At 63.2% G+C, this 13,552-nt stretch overlaps 1 protein-coding gene across 1 annotated transcript; it reads right to left on the bottom strand.

The window, feature by feature from the left end:
- Positions 1–103: 103 nt before the first annotated feature.
- Positions 104–13,403, bottom strand: WAS (WASP actin nucleation promoting factor). The gene is made up of 11 exons (XM_077789661.1): positions 13,302–13,403; positions 10,853–11,020; positions 9,504–9,590; positions 8,050–8,146; positions 6,128–6,166; positions 4,713–4,911; positions 3,692–3,734; positions 2,430–2,599; positions 1,412–1,514; positions 253–355; positions 104–156 (listed from the first exon to the last, which is right to left on the bottom strand). Exons 1-11 carry the CDS (start codon positions 13,401–13,403, stop codon positions 104–106), a joined length of 1,164 nt encoding a protein of 387 aa, XP_077645787.1.
- Positions 13,404–13,552: the final 149 nt, after the last annotated feature.

Here is a 13,552-nt window from a genome sequence, read left to right on the forward strand (position 1 = left end):
CCCCGAGCTGGGGGAGGGGCGCAGGCGGGGTGGGGGAGGGGTGGGGGGGGCCCCAATTTGGGTCTGGGGGCGTCTCGAGGGAGGGGGAGGGGCAGGGGGGGTCTCACTCGTCCCATTCATCATCATCCTCCTCCTCCTCGCTGGCTGTGCCTTCATCTGGGGGGGCGACAATGGAGAGGGGTCGGGGGGTTTTTTTGGGGGGATTTTGGGGGTTTTGGGGTTGTTTTGTTTTAATTTGGGGAGGGGTCTCACCCGAGGAATGGATGACGCGGCTTCGCTTCTGCATCACGTCCATCAGGGCCCCCACGAGCCCCCCCGCGCCGGGACCCGCGCCCACCTCGGGGGTCTCAGGGGTCTGGGGGGGGGGGTGGGAAATGGGGAGGGGTCAGGCAGGGTCCTCCCCCACCAGCCCCTCCCCCACGGCCACGTCAAAAGGTCAGGGGAGCCCCCCAAGAAATCACGAGACCACCCACCCAAAAAAAAGGGGCATGGAACAGCCCCTCCCCCATCCCATGGAGACCCCCAAAGGTCACAGGACCCCCCCCTTGGACACCCCCCCCCAATTTTTGGGGTCTCCTCCCATTCTTGGGGTCCCACTCCCATTTTTGGCTCCACCCCACCCGTTTTTGGGGTCCCCATCCCAATTTTTGGTGTCCCCCTCCCTATTTTTTGGTGTCCCCCTTCCATTTTTGGGGTCTCCATCCCCATTTTTGAGCTCCCCCTCCCCATTTTCGGTCTCCCCCTCCCCATTTTTGGTGCCCCCTCCCCATTTTTGGTGCCCCCTCCCCATTTTCGGTCTCCCCCTCCCCATTTTTTGGTGCCCCCTCCCCATTTTTGGTGCCCCCTCCCCATTTTCGGTGTCCCCCTCCCCATTTTTGGTGCCCCCTCCCCAATTTCGGTCTCCCCCTCCCCATTTTTTGGTGCCCCCTCCCCATTTTTGGTGCCCCCTCCCCATTTTCGGTCTCCCCCTCCCCGTTTTTGGTGCCCCCTCCCCATTTTCGGTCTCCCCCCCCCATTTTCAGTCTCCCCCTCCCCATTTTCGGTGTCCCCCTCCCCATTTTTGGTGCCCCCTCCCCATTTTCGGTGTCCCCCTCCCCAGTTTTGGTGCCCCCTCCCCATTTTTGGTGCCCCCTCCCCATTTTCGGTCTCCCCCTCCCCGTTTTTGGGGTCCCCGACCTTGTTGAGCGTCACCCCCTGGCGGATCTGGTCCAGCAGCGCCCCCCGGCCGGGGGGGGTCGCGGGGGGGACCCCGGAGGGGGGAGGGGGCGGCGGAGGGGGGGAGGGGGCGGGGCGGCGGCGCCCGGGGGGGCGGGGCCTCGCGGGGGAGGGGCGGGGCCTCGCGGAGGGGGAGGGGCGGGGGGAGGGGCGGGGCCGGCGCGGGGTGGGGGAGGGGCCGGGACCGCCGAGCGGGAGCGGGAGGAGGGGGGGGAGGGGCGGGGGGAGGGGCGGGGCTCCCGCGGCCCGGGGGGGGAGGGGGCGGTCCTGGGGGAGGAGAGAGAGGAGGGGGAGGGGTCAGAGGGGGCACGGGGGGGCACAGAGACCCGCCGGGTGCCCCCAGGTGTGCCCAGGTGTGCCCAGGTCCCTCCCAGGTGTGCCCGGCCCCACCCCCAGGTGTGTCCCAGGTACCCCCAGGTGTGCCCAGGTGTGCCCAGGTATCCCCAGGTGTGCCCAGGTATCCCCAGGTGCCCCCCAGTTGTGCCCAGGTGTGCCCAGGTACCCCCAGGTGTGCCCAGGTGTGCCCAGGTACCCCCAGGTGTGCCCAGGTACCCCCAGGTGTGTCCCAGGTACCCCCAGGTATCCCCAGGTGCCCCCCAGTTGTACCCAGGTGTGCCCAGGTCCCTCCCAGGTGTGCCCAGGTGTGCCTAGTCCCACCCCCAGGTGTGTCCCAGGTACCCCCAGGTGTGCCCAGGTGTCTCTAGGTTTCCCAGGTCCCTCCCAGGTGCCCCCAGGTGTGCCCAGGAACCCCCAGGTGTGCCCAGGTCCCTCCCAGGTGCCCCCAGGTGTGCCCAGGAACCCCCAGGTGTGCCCAGGTCCCTCCCAGGTGCTCCCAGGTGTGCCCAGGTGCTCCCAGCTGTCCCCAGGAGCCCCCAGGTCCCTCCCAGGTGTGCCCAGGTGCCCCCCAGGTGTCTCTAGGTTTCTCCCAGCTGTCCCCAGGTCCCTCCCAGGTGTGCCCAGGTGTGCCCAGATGTGCCCAGGTCCCTCCCAGGTGTGCCCAGGTGTGCCCAGATGTGCCCAGGTCCCTCCCAGGTGTGCCCAGGTGCTCCCAGCTGTCCCCAGGTCCCTCCCAGGTGTGCCCAGGTGTGCCCAGGTCCCTCCCAGGTGTGCCCAGCTGTGCCCAGGTGCTCCCAGCTGTCCCCAGGTCCCTCCCAGGTGTGCCCAGGTCCCTCCCAGGTGTGCCCAGGTGTGCCCAGGTGTGCCCAGGTGCCCCAGGCGCCCCGTGCCCACCCTGGCGCCGCATCTCCTCGCGCACGGCCTGCAGCCCGCCCCGGCGCTCGATGAAGTCGTGGATCAGGCGCGAGGTCTCGGCGTCGGCCAAGTGGCGCTCGCTGACCCCGGCCTGGGCGAAGAGGGACCGCAGGGCGGGGTCCATGGCGGCCAGCTGGGGACAGGGACACGGTGAGGGGACAGGGACACCCCGCGGGGTCAGTGTCACCCTACACAGGGTCAGTGTCACCCCTCGGGTCACTCTCACCCCTCAGGGTCACTGACAGCCCACACAGGGTCAGTGTCACCCCACGGGGTCAGTGTCACCCCACGGGGTCAGTGTCACCCCACGGGGTCAGTGTCACCCCACAGGGTCAGTGTCACCCCATGGAACAAGAGGGACCGCAGGGCGGGGTCCAGGGCGGCCAGCTGGGGACAGGGACACGGTGAGGGGACAGGGACACCCCGCGGGGTCAGAGTCACACCCCGCGGGGTCAGTGTCACACCCCGCGGGGTCAGTGTCACACCCCGCGGGGTCACTGTCACACCCCACGGGGTCAGTGTCACACCCCTTGGGTCACTGTCACCCTACACAGGGTCAGTGTCACCCCGCGGGGTCAGTGTCACACCCCGCGGGGTCAGTGTCACCCCGCGGGGTCAGTGTCACACCCCACAGGGTCAGTGTCATCCCTCGGGTCACTGTCACCCTGCACGGGATCGTTGTCACCCCTCAGGGTCACTGTCACCCCACAGGGTCAGTGTCACCCCACACAGGGTGAGTGTCACCCCACACAGGGTCAGTGTCACCCCTCGGGTCACTGTCACCAGGGTCAGTGTCACCCCTCGGGTCACTGTCACCCTGCACGGGATCGCTGTCACCCCTCGGGTCCCTGTCACCCCTCAGGGTCACTGTCACCAGGGTCAGTGTCACCCCACAGGGTCAGTGTCACCCCACACAGGGTCACTGTCACCCCTCGGGTCACTGTCACCCCCAGGGTCACTGTCACCCCTTGGGTTACTGTCACCCCTCAGGTCACTGTCACCCCACACGGGATCGCTGTCACCCCTCAGGGTCACTGTCACCCTGCACGGGATCGCTGTCACCCCTCGGGTCACTGTCACCCCTCACAGGGTCGCTGTCACCCCAGGGTCACCCCATGGGGACCCCGGGCCAGGCCCAGGGATGCCACCTGGGCAGGGACATCTGTCACCCCCCGTGGGGTCACCCCGGGGTCACTGTCACCCACTTGGGGGAGGTGTCACCCACATCGAAGCCACCAGTGGGGTCCCACCCGATGTGACCGACGTGCCTGGAGGGGGAGGGGAGAGCGGTGAGACCCCCGCGACCCCCCGGAACCCCCCAGACCCCAAAATCCCCCTGGAGACCCCCCAAAACCTCCCAAGAGATGGCCCCAAACCGACCCCCACACCCCCCAAACCGACCCCCACATCCCCCAAATCGACCCCCACACCCCCCAAACCGACCCCCACATCCCCCAAACCGACCCCCACACCCCCCAAACCGACCCCCACATCCCCCAAACCGACCCCCACATCCCCCAAACCGACCCCCACACCCCCCAAACCGACCCCCACATCCCCCAAACCGACCCCCACATCCCCCAAACCGACCCCCACATCTCCCAAATCCTCCCCACCCTAAATCCCCCCCCAGACCTAAATCCCCCCAACATTCCCCAAATCCCCCCCAGACCCCAAATTCCCCCCCCATCCCCCAAATCCCCCCATCCCCCAAACCGACCCCCACATTCCCCAAACCGACCCCCACACCCCCCAAACCGACCCCCACACCCCCCAAATCGACCCCCACATTCCCAAAATCCTCCCCACCCTAAATCCCCCCCAGACCCAAATCCCCCCCAAAATCCCCCCATCTCCCAAATCCCCCCATACCCAAAACCCCCCCAACATCCCCCAAATCCCCCCAGACCCCAAATCCCCCCAAACCCCAAATCCCCCCATCCCCCAAATCCCCCCATCCCCCAAATCCCCCCCAGACCCCAAATCCCATCCCCCAAATCCCATCCCCCAAATCCCCCCCAGACCCAAAATCCCATCCCCCAAATCCCCCATCCCCCAAATCCCATCCCCCCAAATCCCAGACCCCAAATCCCATCCCCCAAATCCCCCCAGACCCCAAATCCCATCCCCCAAATCCCCCCAGACCCCAAATCCCCCCCAGACCCCAAATCCCATCCCCCCAAATCCCATCCCCCAAATCCCATCCCCCAAATCCCCCCAGACCCCAAATCCCCCCCCAGACCCACTTGAATCCGGAGGGGACCCCGATATCGGCCTTGGAGATTTTCTTGCGCCCCCTCCCCTTTTTCCGCTGGCCGGGGGGGGCCCCGGGGGCGGGCGGGGGTCCCGAGGTGGGGGAGGGTCCCGAGGGGGGGCTGGGCAGCCCCCGGTACCGGCTGGGGGTGATGTCGGGGTTGGGGATGGGCGTGGCCGGGATGGGGGGGCCTGGGGGAGGGGAAAAAATCATTGTGGGACCCCCCCCCAGTATGGGGAGAATCCCGAAATTCTCCCGAGAGATCCCAAAATCCTCCTGAGAGATCCCAAAATCCCACCCAGAGACCCCAAAACCAACCCAGAGACCCCAAAACCAACCTAGAGACCCCAAAATCCCACCCAGAGACCCCAAATCCACCCCAGAGACCCCAAAATCCCACCCAGAGACCCCAAAATCCCACCCAGAGACCCAAAATCCACCCCAGAGACCCCAAAATCCCACCCAGAGACCCCAAAATCCCACCCAGAGACCCCAAAATCCAACCTAGAGACCCCAAAACCAACCCAGAGACCCCAAAATCCCACCCAGAGACCCCAAAATCCAACCTAGAGACCCCAAAATCCCACCCAGAGACCCCAAAACCAACCCAGAGACCCCAAATCCAACCCAGAGACCCCAAATCCACACCAAAGACCCCAAAATCCCCCCCAGAGCTCCTAAACCTCCTCCCCTGAGACCCCCAAAACCATCCCAGAGACCCCAAATTCCCACCCCAAAATGCCCTTCTGAGCCCACCCCAAACTGCCCCCCCAAAATGAGTCAGGCCCCCCCCAAAATGGGGCAGAACACCCTCAAACTGGGGCAAGACCCCCCAAAAATGGGGCAGGACCCTCCCAAAATGGGGCAGGACCCCCCCCAAAATGAGGCAGGACATCCCCAAAATGGGGCAGGACCCCCCCCAAAATGAGACAGGACCCCCCAAAATAGGGCAGGACCCCCCAAAACAGGGCAGGAGCCCCCTAAAATGAGTCAGGGCCCCCCAAAATGGGGCAGGACCCCCCCCCCCAAAATGGGTCAGGACCCCCCCCAAAATGGGGGAGGACCCCCCAAAATGAGGCAGGACCACCCCCCAAATTGAGGCAGGACTCCCCAAAATGAGACAGAAGCCCCCAGAATGAGGCAGGACCCCCCAAAATGAGGCAGGACCCCCCAAAATGAGGCAGGACCCCCCAAAACGGGGCAGGACCCCCCAAAACGGGGCAGGACCCCCCCAAAACGGGGCAGGACCCCCCCCACTCACTCACCATCAGGGTTGGGGGTCCTGGGGAGGCTCCCCCGACGCTCTGGGGGGGCACAGTGAGGGTCGGTGGGGGTGGGGACCCCCCCAGTGACCCCCAAACCCCCCAAAAATCCCCCCAAAATCCCCCCGGGGGGGTCAGGACTCACCATGGCCGGGGGGTGGGGGAGGGGGCAGCAGCTGCTTCTCTGCGGGGGGAGAAAAGGGGGGGTCAGAGGTGGGGGAGGGGGCGTTTTGGGGAATTTTGGGGGGACGGCCGAAGGATTTTTTGGGAATTCCAGTGGATTTGGGGCATTCCAAGGGGGGGTTGGGAGGGTTCTGATGCAGTCTGGGGGTTCTCGGGAGCATTTCGGGGGTCCCAGGTGTGTTTTGGAAGTCCCCAGGTGTATTTTGGGGATCCCCGGGGAAATTTTGGGTATTCCCAGGTGTATTTTGGGCATTTTCAGGTGCATTTTGGGTATTCCCAGGTGTATTTTGGGCATTTTCAGGTGAATTTTGGGTATTCCCAGGTGTATTTTGGGGTTCCCAGGTGCATTTTGGGTATTCCCAGGTGTATTTTGGGGTTCCCAGGTGTGTTTTTAAGGTCCTCAGATGCGTTTTGGGGATCCCAGGTGCATTTGGAGCATTCCCAGATACATTTTGAGGGTTGCCAGGTACATTTTGAAAGTCCCCAGATACATTTTGGGGGTGGATTTTGGGGGTTCCCAGGTGGATTTCAGGGTCCCAGGTGCATTTTGGGGTTCACAGACACATTCTGGGGGTGGATTTGGGGGTTCCCAGGTGGATTTCGGGGTTCACAGACACGTTTTGGGGGTGGATTTTGGGATCCCAGGTGCATTTTGGGGTTCACAGACACATTTTGGGGGTGGATTTGGGGGTCCCAGGTGCATTTCGGGGTCCCAGGTGCATTTTGAGTGTGGATTTGGGGGTCCCAGGTGCATTTTGGGGGTGGATTTTGAGGTCACAGGTGCATTTCGGGGTCCCAGGTGCATTTTGGGGGTGGATTTTGGGGTCCCAGGTGCATTTTGGGGGTGGATTTTGGGGTCCCAGGTGCATTTTTGGGGGTGGATTTGGGGGTCCCAGGTGCATTTCGGGGTCCCAGGTGCATTTTGAGTGTGGATTTTGGGGTCCCAGGTGCATTTTGGGGTTCACAGACACATTTTGGGGGTGGATTTGGGGGTCCCAGGTGCATTTTGGGGGTGGATTTTGGGGTCCCAGGTGCATTTTGGGGGTGGATTTTGGGGTCCCAGGTGCATTTTGGGGGTGGATTTTGGGGTCCCAGGTGCATTTCGGGGTCCCAGGTGCATTTTGAGTGTGGATTTGGGGGTCCCAGGTGCATTTTGGGGGTGGATTTGGGGGTCCCAGGTGTATTTCGGGGGTTCGCAGGTGGATTTGGGGGTCCCAGGCGCATTTTGGGGGTGGATTTGGGGGTCCCAGGTGTATTTCGGGGGTTCCCAGGTGGATTTGGAGGTCCCAGGTGTATTTCAGGGGTTCCCAGGTGGATTTGGGGGTTCCAGGTGCATTTTGGGGTTCACAGACACATTTTGGGGGTGGATTTGGGGGTCCCAGGTGCATTTCGGGGGTTCCCAGGTGGATTTGGGGGTCCCAGGCGCATTTTGGGGGTGGATTTGGGGGTCCCAGGTGCATTTTGGGGGTTCCCAGGTGTATTTCGGGGCTTCCCAGGTGGATTTGGGGGTCCCAGGTGCATTTTGGGGTTCACAGACACATTTTGGGGGTGGATTTGGGGGTCCCAGGTGCGTTTTGGGGGTGGATTTGGGGGTCCCAGGTGCATTTCGGGGTCCCAGGTGCATTTTGAGTGTGGATTTTGGGGTCCCAGGTGCATTTTGGGGGTTCGCAGGTGGATTTGGGGGTCCCAGGTGCATTTTGAGTGTGGATTTGGGGGTCCCAGGCGCATTTTGGGGGTGGATTTGGGGGTCCCAGGTGCATTTCGGGGGTTCCCAGGTGGATTTGGGGGTCCCAGGTGCATTTTGGGGGTGGATTTGGGGGTCCCAGGCGCATTTTGGGGGTGGATTTGGGGGTCCCAGGCGCATTTTGGGGAGGGGTCTCTCACCGCCCCGCTGCTGCCGCCGCCGCAGCCTCTCCTGGACCCGGCCCTCGAAGGCGGCGGCCTCGGCCTCGGAGGCGAAGTTCAGCCCCGCCCACCCCTCCTGAGCCAATCAGGAGCCGCCGTGGGTGGCCAGGCCACGCCCACTTACCCAAACCACACCCACTTTCCCTTATATGGCAGCATCCTATTGGCCACACCCACTAATGGCAGTGGCCACGCCCATTTCCCTTATATGCGAATGAGCTGCTAACCCTGCCAATCAATGGCCACGCCCATCATTAGCCACGCCCATTTCCCTTATATGCTAATGAGCTGTTAGCCCTGCCCGTCAATAGCCACGCCCATCGATGGCCACGCCTACTTCCCTTATATGGTAATGAGCGGTTAGCCCTGCCAATCAATGGCCACGCCCATCATTAGCCACGCCCATCAAGTGCAGGCCACACCCCTTCTATGACCACACCGTCTGGCCACGCCCACTCGCTTCAGACCACGCCCCCAACTCAAATTGGCCCCGCCCCCACCCCCCGCGCTCATTTGGCTCCACCCCTCCAGGCCACGCCCATTCAAGCCCCTCCCCCTTGCCACGCCCATAATGGCTCCTCCCACCCATGGCCACCTTCAGCCCCGCCCACTGCCACACCCTCATTTCCATAGCCCCGCCCATATTTTCATAGCCCTGCCCACTGCCGTGCCCACATCTCCATAGCTCCGCCCCCTGACTCCACCCACATTTACATAGCCACACCCACTGACCCACCCTCATCTCCATAGCCCCGCCCACATTTGCATAGCCACACCTACTGACCCCACCCTCATTTCCATAGCCCCGCCCACTGCCCATCCACATTTACATAGCCACACCCACTGACTCCACCTACATTTCCATAGCCCCGCCCACATTTCCATAGCATGCACACTGACCCCACCCTCATTTACATATCCCCGCCCACTGCCCAGTCCAAAATGCCATAGCCCCGCCCACTGCCCCAACTGCATTTCCATAGCCCCGCCCTCATTTCCATAGCATGCACACTGACCCCACCCGCATTTCCATAGCCCCTCCCACATTTCCATAGCCCCTCCCACATTTCCATAGCCCCGCCCACTGTCCCACCCGCATTTCCATAGCCACGCTCACATTTCCATTCCATTATCCAAATTTCCATAGCTCCACCCACATTGCCATAGCCATGCACACTGACCCCACCCTCATTTCCATAGCCCCGCCCACATTTCCATAGCCCCGCCCACTGCCCCACCCACATTTCCATAGCCACGCTCACATTTCCATTCCATTACCCAAATTTCCATAGCCCCACCCACATTGCCATAGCCATGCACACTGACCCCACCCTCATTTCCATAGCCCCACCCAAATCCCCATAGCCCCGCCCACTGCCCCACCCACATTTCCATGGCCCCGCCCAAGCCCCGCCCCGGCCCCGCCCACTCACGTGGCTGACGAAGGTGTGGAAAAAGGGGGTGGGGGTCTTGTAGCCCATCCCCCCCTGCAGCTCCTGCTCCCACCACAGCTCCCCGGCCTGGGGGGGGGTGGGGGGTCAGGGACCCTCCTGGGGACCCCCAGAACCCCTCAGGACCCCCAAACCTCTGGGACCCCCCAAAACCCCCTCAGGATCCCCCAAACCTCTGGGACCCCCCCAAAACCCCCTCAGGACACCCCAAAACCCCTCAGGACCCACCCAAAACCCCCTCAGGGACCCCCCAAACCTCTGGGATCCCCTCAAAACCCCCTCAAGGACCCCCCAAAAGCCCCTCAGGACCCCCAAACCTCTGGGACCCCCCCAAAACCCCCTCAGGACCCCCAAACCTCTGGGACCCCCCCAAAACCCCCTCAGGAGCCCCAAAAACCCCTCAGGACCCCCCAAACCTCTGGGACCCACCCAAAACCCCCTCAAGGACCCCCCAAAACCCCCTCAGGAGCCCCAAAAACCCCTCAGGACACCCCAAACCTCTGGGACCCCACCCAAACCCCTCAGGGACCCCCCCAAAACATTTGGGACCCTCCCAAAACCCCTCAGGGACCCCAAAACCTCTGGGACCCCCCCAGAACCTCCCCCAAACCACCTCTGGGAGCCCCCCAAACCCCTCAGGACCCCCCAAACCCCTGGGACCCCACCCAAAACCCCCTCAAAGACCCCCCCAAAACCCCCTCAGGGACCCCAGAACCCCTCTGGGAGCCCCCAAACCTCTGGGACCCCCCAAAACCCCCTCGGGGACCCCCCCAAAACCCCCTCAGGACCCCCCAAACCTCTGGGACCCACCCAAACCCCTCAGGGACCCCCCAGAACCCCCTCAGGGACCCCAGAACCCCTCTGGGACCCCCCAGAGCTTCTGGGAGCCCCCCCAAAACCTTTGGGACCCTCCCAAAACCTCTGGGACCCCACCCAAAACCCCCTCAGGACCCCCCAAACCTCTGGGACCCCCCCAAAACCCCCTCAGGACCCCCCAAAACCCATCAGGGGCTCCCCACCCAACCCCAACCCCTTCATCTCCCCCCATCCTGGAGTTTCGGGGACTCCCCACCAGGAGTTGGGATCCCCCACAAAGGATTTGGGGTTCCCTCCAGGATTTGGGGTCACCCCCCAGAATTTGGGGACCCCCCTCAAGAGGAGGATGATGAAGTGGAAGCACCGGGGGCTGTCCTGAACCCACCCCCCTGGGTTTAGGGACTCCCCCTCCCCAAGATTTTGAGGACCCCAGGATTTGGAGGATCCCAACCCGAGGATTTGGGGTCCCCCCGGGATTTGGGGTCCCCCCGGGATTTGGGGTCCCCCAGACTCACGGGCAGGCGGAAGATGCGGATGAAGTAGGAGCGCCGGGGGCTGTCCCGGACCAGGCAGGCGACGCCGCAGCCCCGGAGGCTCCAGGAGCCCCCCGGGACCCCCCCGGGACCCCCGGGGACCCCCCCGGGCTCGGCCACCACCAGCTGGACCACGGCGGTCACCAGGGTCTGCGGGGACACCCCAAAATCCAGCCCAGGGACACCCCAAAATCCGGCTGGAGATCCCCAAAATCCAGCCCAGAGACTCAGAAAAACGGCTCCAGAGAATCCAAAATCCAGCCAGGGACACCAAAATGGCCCCACAGACCCCAAAATTCATCTGGAGATGCCAAAATCCATCCCAGACAGCCCAAAATGGCCCCAGAGATCCCAAAATCCATCCCAGACACCCCAAAATGGCCCCACAGACCCCAAAATCCATCCGAGACACCCCAAAATGGCCCCACAGACCCCAAAATTCATCTGGAGATGCCAAAATCCATCCGAGACAGCCCAAAATGGTCCCACAGATCCCAAAATCCATCCGAGACACCCCAAAATGGCCCCAGAGACCCCAAAATTCATCTGGAGATGCCAAAATCCCTCCCAGACAGCCCAAAATCCCCCAAGACTGGCCCAAAACCTCAGCAGAGACCACAAAATGGCCCCAGAAACCCCAAAATGGCCCCAGAGACCCCCAAATCCCTCCCAGGGACCCCCAAATCCCTCCCAGGGACCCCCAAATCCCTCCCAGGGACCCCCAAATCCCTCCCAGGGACCCCCAAATCCCCCTCACGACTCTCCCAGGACCCCAAATGTCTCCCCTTATTGCCCCAGATCCCCTCAGAATCCCCCAGATGCTCCCAGGACCCCCAAATTCCCCCCCAGGACCCCAAATTTACCCCCCAAGACCTCAAGATCCTCCCCCATCCCACCCTAAATCCCCCCAAATCCCCCCCAAACCCCCCCAATTCCCCTTCCCAGTCCCTCCCAGTTCCTCCCAGTTCATCCCAGTTCCCCCAAGTCCCTCCCAGTCCTCCCCCATTTTCCCCAGTCCCTCAAATTCCCCCTCCCAAACCCCCGAAATCCCCCCCATCCCACCCTAAACCCCCCAAAACCTCCCTCACACCCCCCCAAATTCCCCTTAAACCCCCCCAGTTCCCCTTCCCAGTTCCCCCCAGTTCATCCCAGTTCCCCTTCCCAGTCTGTCCCAGTGGCTCCCAGCTCCCCCAGTCCCTCAAAATCCCCCTCCCAAACCCCCGAAATCCCTCCCATCCCACCCTAAATCCCCCCAAATTCCCCTTAAACCCCCCTCAAATCCCCCCAGTTCCCCCCAGTTCCCCCCAGTTCCCCTTCCCAGTCCATCCCAGTCCATCCCAATTTCCCCAGTCCCTCAAATTCCCCCTCCCAACCCCCCAAAATCCTTCCCATCCCACCCTAAATCCCCCCAAATTCCCCTTAAACCCCCCCGAATTCCCCTTCCCAGTCCCTCCCAGTTCATCCCAGTCCATCCCAGTTCCCCATCCCAGTCCCTCCCAGTTTCCCCAGTCCCTCAAATTCCCCCTCCCAACCCCCCAAAATCCTTCCCATCTCACCCTAAATCCCCCCAAATCCCCCTTAAACCCCCCAAACCCCCTTCCCAGTCCATCCCAGTCCCCCAAATTCCCATTCCCAGTTTCCCCCAGTTCCCCATCCCAGTTCCCCAGTCCCTCCCAGTCCGTCCCAGTTCCCCATCCCAGTTTCCCCAGTCCCCCCCAGTTCCCCCAGTCCCCCCAGTTCCCCCCAGTTCCCGTTCCCAGTTCCCCTCCAGTCCCTCCCAGTTTCCCCCCAGTTCCTCCCAGTCCCCCCATTTCCCATTCCCAGTTCCTCCCAGTTCCCCCCAGTCCCCCCAGTTCCCCCCATTTCCCATTCCCAGTCCCTCCCAGTCCCCCCAGTTCCCATTCCCAGTCCCCCCAGTTCCCATTCCCAGTCCCTCGCAGTCCCCCCAGTTCCTGTTCCCAGTCCCCCCCAGTCCCTCCCAGTCCCCCCAGTTCCTGTTCCCAGTCCCCCCCAGTCCCTTCCAGTCCCCCCAGTTCCCCATCCCAGTTCCCCCAGTCCCCCCAGTTCCCCCCAGTTCCCTCCCAGTCCCCCCAGTTCCCCCCATTTCCCATTCCCAGTCCCTCCCAGTCCCTCCCAGTCCCTCCCAGTCTCCCCAGTCCCCCCAGTTCCCGTTCCCAGTCCCCCCAGTTCCCCCCAGTCCCTCCCAGTTCCCTCCCAGTTTCCCCCCAGTACCCCCAGTTCCCCTCCAGTCCCTCCAGTTTCCCCCAGTTCCCCATTCCAGTTTCCCCAGTCCCCCCAGTTCCCATTCCCAGTCCCTCCCAGTTTCCCCAGTCCCTCCCAGTCCCCCCAGTTCCCATTCCCAGTTCCCCCCAGTCCCTCCCAGTCCCCCCAGTTCCCATTCCCAGTCCCTCCCAGTTCCCCCAGTTCTCACCACGCATTTCCTGCCCAGCAGCTCGAAGATCCGCAGGTTCTCCTGCTCCCGCAGCAGCTCCGAGGGGACGTTGTCCCCCCCCTGCCGCCCCCCCCGGCTCATCCCCAAATTTTGGGACCCCCCCAAAATCCCGGAGAACCCCAAAAATCCCCCCTGGGAAGCCCCCCCCCAAAAAAATCCTGGGGAACCCCAAAAAAACCCCCTGGGAACCCCAAAAATTCCTCCTGAGACACCCAAAAAATCCCAGGGAA

The sequence above is a fragment of the Lonchura striata genome, chromosome 36 (genome assembly GCF_046129695.1).
Source record: "Lonchura striata isolate bLonStr1 chromosome 36, bLonStr1.mat, whole genome shotgun sequence".
Lineage (NCBI taxonomy): Eukaryota > Metazoa > Chordata > Aves > Passeriformes > Estrildidae > Lonchura > Lonchura striata.